Genomic DNA, 6743 nt, shown 5'->3' on the forward strand with positions numbered 1-6743 from the left:
TGATTTAAAAATCGAACCCCAAACCCCACTAAGCACCAGCATAATTTTGATTAAGGTTTGGTTTCTGCAGCAGACCTTTTGGTCATGTCCGGTCATGGTCATGGTCAATCAGATCACGCAAGACGCAACACGCCGGCCAGCAAACAGTTTTGGAATTTGGAGTTGGTGTGTCCGAAGCCAAGAAAAGACCCGTCAGTGCCCTCCTCGCTAAGTTTTTAAACGGTCCAGTCCAACTTTCTCTCACAATACTACTGCTACCACCTCCTCATTCTTCTCTCTACTTTGTTTAAAAGAGAGAGATGAGAAGCTCCGGGAAGAAAACAAAGAGCATTCACTAAACTGACATCAAGAAAGATCAAAATCTGAAACTCTATCCCTAATATTCACAGTATAAAACTTCATCAACTTCCTTACAAAGATTCAACTCTTGCTTCGGTTTAGTCTTACATTCCAGAAAGTTCTACACGGTGAGTTCATTGATCTGGTCAAAGATCAACTTCTAGATTCTTCTTCCGCTGGTTTTAGACTCTTAGTACATTCTAGGGTTTTGATTTTGGGGGTTTTATTTGTTTCTTTGCTTCTTCTTCTTCTTCTTCTTCTTCTTCAAGAAATCTAGAAACTCTGCGGGTGGTGACGAGGAGAACCGGACTAGGGTTTCTGCTGCGATGGCTTTAGGTGATGGAAATTCGCATGAAATTGATGAGGATTTGCATAGTAGACAGCTTGCTGTTTATGGAAGAGAAACTATGCGGAGACTTTTTGCTTCCAATATCCTTGTCTCTGGGATGCAAGGTCTCGGTGCAGAAATTGGTGAGTCACTACTCTATTTACTCTTGTTGAGTTTGATTCAAAAAATTTTAGTTAGGGTTTCAGTCTGACATATGTAGCTATTGAATTTGTCTGGTAGATCTTGTTACTGTTTTACCCTAGCTGGTTCTGAGATAATTCTGTGTAAATTTGTACTTGGATTCTTAATTATGCTGTGTAAATTGCCCTAGGGATCTGATCTAGCTGTTTACAATTTTGATTGGTTGAGTGTTGTGGTTCTTATGGAGGTTTTTGATCATTAATCCAGTGATACATAGGTTTCAGGCGTTTTTCGTTGATGAATAGAAATAATACTTGTATTGTGTTCTTGATTTGGTTGTAAGCTATTAGTAACATATTTGTTAACCATGTATAGAGAATTGCTTTGTTACCTCCATATGCTTTTGATGTTAATAAGTGGTAAAAGCTTGTATGCTGCTTTGCTCTGTGATGGTCCTGTTTTTTTTTTCTCTGTTGAAAGCTTATAGTGGTTCTTGCATCTTGTAGCAAAAAATCTTATCCTTGCTGGTGTCAAATCTGTGACATTGCACGATGAGGGAAATGTTGAACTATGGGACTTGTCCAGCAACTTTATTTTCTCAGAGGATGATGTCGGAAAGAATCGTGCAGTTGCTTCTGTAACGAAGCTTCAAGAACTGAATAATGCTGTTTTAATTTCTGCTCTATCAACCCCTTTGACTACGGATCAACTCTCTAATTTCCAGGTACTTGTTCTCTTCTCTGGATTTCTAGTTTCCTAATAATATGTACATGAATTTCCATTGTTTTGCTAACTCCTGCAATTTCCTACTAAATGTTACAAAATAAGTTAATGCTGGGGTAGATAACTAGCATACATGATACTTCCCATTGGAGTTGAACTAGTCATTCCATGTTTCATTATTTTCCTTTACGTTTTTTTTTAATGTGAAGCTGAAGCTTGGCACACTCAGTATTTAAGTGACAGATCTTCGTCATTAGATTGCCGAATATATTGCAAATTTTGGAGAGGATACTTGACATCCTGATATCGGGTGATTGTATGTGATACAAGCTATGTTTCTGATGTTAGATAGTTTTTTTTTACTTCTCCTTCACGTGAAATGGCGGGTCTCTAAAAATGATAATTGGTTTATTTTGTTGTTGTTGGTTCATGGGTGATGATTTGGACCTTTTTGGTGGTGCAGGCTGTAGTATTTACTGATGTCAATTTAGAGAAAGCCTTCGAATTCGATGAATTTTGCCGTAGTCAAGAACCCCCAATTGCTTTCATCAAAACCGAAGTTAGAGGGCTTTTTGGTAGTGTTTTTTGTGACTTTGGCCCTAATTTTACTGTTCTTGATGTCGACGGCGAGGAACCACATACTGGTATAATTGCATCAATAAGCAATGACAACCCAGCACTTGTATCATGTGTTGACGATGAACGCCTTGAGTTCCAAGATGGGGATCTTGTGCTGTTTTCTGAAGTTCAGGGAATGCCGGAACTGAACGATGGAAAGCCGAGAAAGGTTAAGAACACCAGGCCATACTCTTTCAATCTTGACGAGGACACTACAAATTATGGTGCATATGCTAGAGGTGGTATTGTCACTCAGGTGAAACAACCCAAGCTGTTAAACTTCAAGTCTTTAAGGGAGGCACTCAAGGATCCCGGTGACTTCCTTCTGAGTGATTTCTCGAAGTTTGATCGTCCACCTTTGTTGCACTTAGCCTTTCAAGCACTGGATAAATTCACAACTGAATTGCAACGCTTCCCTGTTGCTGGTTCTGAGGAAGATGCAGATAAATTAATCTCTGTTGTTATTGCTATTAATGAGGCTTCAGGAGATGCAAGACTCGAGGAGGTTGATAAGAAAATTTTGCGACACTTTGCATTTGGTGCTAGGGCCGTTCTTAATCCAATGGCTGCCATGTTTGGTGGTATTGTTGGACAGGAGGTAATGAAGGCATGCTCTGGGAAGTTCCATCCTCTTTATCAGGTAAGAGAAATACGTGTTACCTTATTTATCTAAGTCAATGTAAGTCCCAATCTTTTCAGGCTATGACAAAAAAAAAGTTTCCTAAGAATGGAATTTTGCAAATGCCCACTAGTGGAGTGCATTAATTATGCAGTTGTGTCTGTTGAGCACACTTGCTGTGCCATGTGATGCTTTTTATCACACCATTGCAGTTTGTGTGGAAGTAAAAAATTTGTAGCAAATGCTGTTGCTAAGTTATAACACATAGGAATATGAGTTCGTAAGATTATTTTTTTCTTATGTCGGGGCCTTCAGCTCAGCTAGTTTTCCAGAATGGTATTTGAGTTTCCTTGGTGAGCTGGATGCTGACGTGTTGCTTGTTTTTGTGTCAGTTCTTTTATTTTGACTCGTTGGAATCTCTCCCTGCTGAACCTCTGGACGCTAGTGATTTGAAGCCTCAGAATTCTCGGTACGATGCTCAGATTTCGGTGTTTGGATCCAAGATCCAGAAGAAACTTCAGGACGCTAAAGTGTTTATGGTAGGATCTGGAGCCCTTGGGTGCGAGTTCTTGAAAAATCTAGCTCTCATGGGAGTTTGTTGCAATCAGCAAGGAAAGCTGACCATTACTGATGATGATGTCATTGAGAAAAGTAATCTCAGCCGTCAATTTCTCTTCCATGATTGGAACATTGGGCAAGGAAAATCTACTGTTGCTGCTTCGGCTGCCAGTTCTATCAACCCAAGTCTTCATGTTGAAGCTCTGCAAAATCGTGCAAGCCCCGAGACAGAGAATGTGTTCAATGATGCATTTTGGGAGAATCTTGATGTTGTCATTAATGCGCTTGATAATGTTAATGCTCGAATGTACATGGATCAAAGGTGCTTATATTTCCAGAAGCCACTTTTAGAGTCTGGGACTCTTGGTGCCAAATGCAATACACAAATGGTTATCCCTCACTTGACAGAGAACTATGGTGCATCAAGAGATCCACCTGAGAAGCAAGCTCCCATGTGTACTGTTCACTCCTTCCCGCATAACATTGATCATTGCCTTACATGGGCACGATCCGAATTTGAGGGCTTACTGGAGAAAACTCCTGCTGAAGCAAATGCATACCTATCTAATCGGAGTGAATACAACGCTGCCATGAAGACTGCAGGTGATGCCCAGGCAAGAGATAATCTGGAGCGTGTTGTTGAGTGCCTTGACAGCGAGAGATGTGAATCATTCCAAGACTGCATCACCTGGGCCCGGTTAAAGTACGGACTCTTAGATGATAATCTGTGTCTCTTCATTGGCTTAGTACACTGTATAATTATCTAATCACTGACCCTTCAATTTTTTATCCAAACAGGTTTGAAGATTACTTTGCTAATCGTGTAAAGCAGTTGACTTTTACCTTTCCCGAGGACTCCGCAACTAGCTCAGGGGCACCGTTCTGGTCAGCTCCAAAGCGTTTTCCCCGACCACTTGAGTTCTCAGTCAATGACCCAGGTCACATTAACTTCGTCATGGCAGGTGCCATATTGCGAGCTGAGACATTTGGCATCCCACTTCCGGACTGGGCTAAGAACCCTAACAAATTGGCTGATGCTGTTAGCAAAGTGATAGTCCCCGATTTCCAGCCCAAACAAGGGGTAAAGATTGTCACAGATGAGAAAGCCACAAATGTTTCTGCTGCTTCTGTAGATGACGATGCAGTCATCAATGATCTGATTTTGAGGCTGGAGAATTGCTTTACTAAGCTGCCTCCTGGTTTCAAGATGAAACCGATACAATTTGAGAAGGTTAGTTCTTTTCCAAGGTGCAGGGAAACATGTGTGTACTTACTCTTGTTTGATCTTATCACAGTGTTCACATATTATTTTGCGCCTTTGAATTCTCTAAGTTTTCCGCCTTTCGTGTTGTTTTTTTTGTAGGATGATGACACAAATTACCACATGGACATGATAGCTGGCCTTGCTAACATGAGGGCAAGGAACTACAGCATCCCGGAAGTCGACAAGCTCAAGGCCAAATTCATTGCTGGGAGAATCATCCCTGCCATCGCAACATCCACTGCTATGGCAACAGGTCTTGTCTGCCTGGAGTTATACAAGGTGATAGACGGGGGACACAAGTTGGAGGACTATCGGAACACTTTTGCTAACCTAGCACTTCCACTATTCTCCATTGCTGAGCCAGTTCCACCAAAGACTTTCAAGCATAGGGATATGTCCTGGACTGTGTGGGACCGATGGATTATAAGGAACAACCCAACGTTGAAGGAGCTGTTGCAATGGATGGAAGACAAAGGATTAAATGCGTACAGTATCTCATGTGGGACTTGCTTACTTTACAACAGTATGTTTTCAAGGCACAGGGATAGGATGGATCGCACGGTGGTGGATTTGGCGACCGAAGTGGCCAGGTTGGAAATTCCTCCATACCGGAACCATGTGGATGTGGTGGTGGCATGCGACGATGATGAAGACAATGATGTTGACATCCCCCAGGTTTCTGTTTACTTTCGCTAAACACTGGTTTCATTTGCAGCTAGTCCATCAGTACTCTGTTTGATGTTTACGGTGAATCAGTTACTTTTGTCTAAAGTTCTGTAGCTCCATCCCGCATAGGGGACACATGCTTTACACTTATATTTCTACATAAATTGTTATTAAAAAGCCAACACCGACCGCACGATGTCTAATCGGCGTATGTGCTTTCTCTTGCCAAATATTCTCACTTTTGCTTAAAAGAATTCTTGGTTTAATTCATGAAAGAGTTGATTTACAGTTGACACTGTACTTTGAAGTTTTTTTGCATCCCTTGAAGATTGCATAGTTTTTTATGGCTGGCCCTATAGGCTGTTTTGGACCCAGCTGGCCAGATAAGGGTTTTTTGAGCAATTCGTATGGAACGAACAAACCCGGAGTTTGTTCATTTTGCTCCACACAGAAAAAGGATGTTCAAACCAACAAATTTGTTGGTTTGAACATCGAGTCGGAACAACCGGCGCGTGTCTGTTGTGAAGACGTGCGATCGTGCCATTGACGCTGGTGTTAGAATGAATGTTGCTGGCGCTCGAATGAATATCGCCCCCACATATTCTCTCTCCAAAACCTGATTATTATGATTATGGTTTATTTTTTATTATTTATTTTATTAGTTAATCTGTGGGACCAAACTCTTATTAGTTTATATAAATAAATGATTAGTGGGACCCAACTTTTATTAGTTTATATTAATAAAATCAGTAGCGGGACCCTAAAATATCAGATTTGTTCATTTTGCCTTGTTTCCCATAGTGGAGAATGCAGTTTGTTCATCCACGTGGCTCAACAAAACAATAAGTTTGTTGATTGTCGTAGGAATGTCCCTTAGTGTTGTTGATTAATACGCTAATGAAGCGGACAAGGTTTGCGAGTGGTTCCTGGTGAATTAATGAGTATGCTAATTAATTTACGTCGTTCCTTTGTATATACCCCAGAAAACACTAACAAAACCGTGAAGAAGCAAACTGCAATTTTAATCCTTAGATAAGCCTATATTTTGTTATAATAAAAAGATCTGTCATGGATCCGATGGGTCCCACTTAAAAAGTTTAGAGACTGAACTTTTTTTTTTCTTTCCGGCCTTCAAAAAGGCTAATGGTTTGCCTTAACTATTGGCATAAGGCAAATAAGGAAGAGAGGACCAATACATGGTAGAATTGTTTTGCCAATGCAAGTTCATAAGCAAGAGAATTACAAGTTCTAAGTTGAAAAGTAAAGATACATCCGACTAAAGAAGAAGCAAGAAACTGAATATCTTTCAAAATTGTATCAGTCCTTGGGGTACCATCAAACCTTCCTGAAGAAAATTGGTTGATAAGGTCTTTTCCATCACTTTTTGCTCCACTGTCTTCTTTAACACTGCCCAGATAGCTCTAGCTTTGGCCTCTTCCGCAGATTCCACATCAAAAACCATATATGCACAGAAAAGAACTTTACGA

The 6743-nt window shown here is 40.6% G+C and overlaps 1 protein-coding gene across 2 annotated transcripts; it reads left to right on the top strand.

Annotated features, from left to right (window-relative positions):
* The first annotated feature begins 237 nt into the window (after positions 1-237).
* LOC113339091 (ubiquitin-activating enzyme E1 1-like) lies at positions 238-5544 on the top strand. 2 transcript variants are annotated; one of them, XM_026584490.1, is made up of 7 exons: positions 238-467; positions 609-810; positions 1315-1532; positions 1995-2789; positions 3161-4029; positions 4125-4557; positions 4690-5544. In XM_026584490.1, the coding sequence occupies exons 2-7, from the start codon at positions 666-668 to the stop codon at positions 5284-5286; spliced, it is 3057 nt and encodes a 1018-aa protein (XP_026440275.1). In that variant the 5' UTR covers positions 238-467; positions 609-665; the 3' UTR covers positions 5287-5544. The 2 variants fall into 2 exon arrangements, with proteins under 2 accessions (XP_026440275.1, XP_026440276.1); XM_026584491.1 differs by having other exon boundaries at positions 617-810.
* Positions 5545-6743: the final 1199 nt, after the last annotated feature.

Source organism: Papaver somniferum, unplaced genomic scaffold, assembly GCF_003573695.1.
Source record: "Papaver somniferum cultivar HN1 unplaced genomic scaffold, ASM357369v1 unplaced-scaffold_19, whole genome shotgun sequence".
Classification (NCBI taxonomy): Eukaryota; Viridiplantae; Streptophyta; class Magnoliopsida; order Ranunculales; family Papaveraceae; genus Papaver; species Papaver somniferum.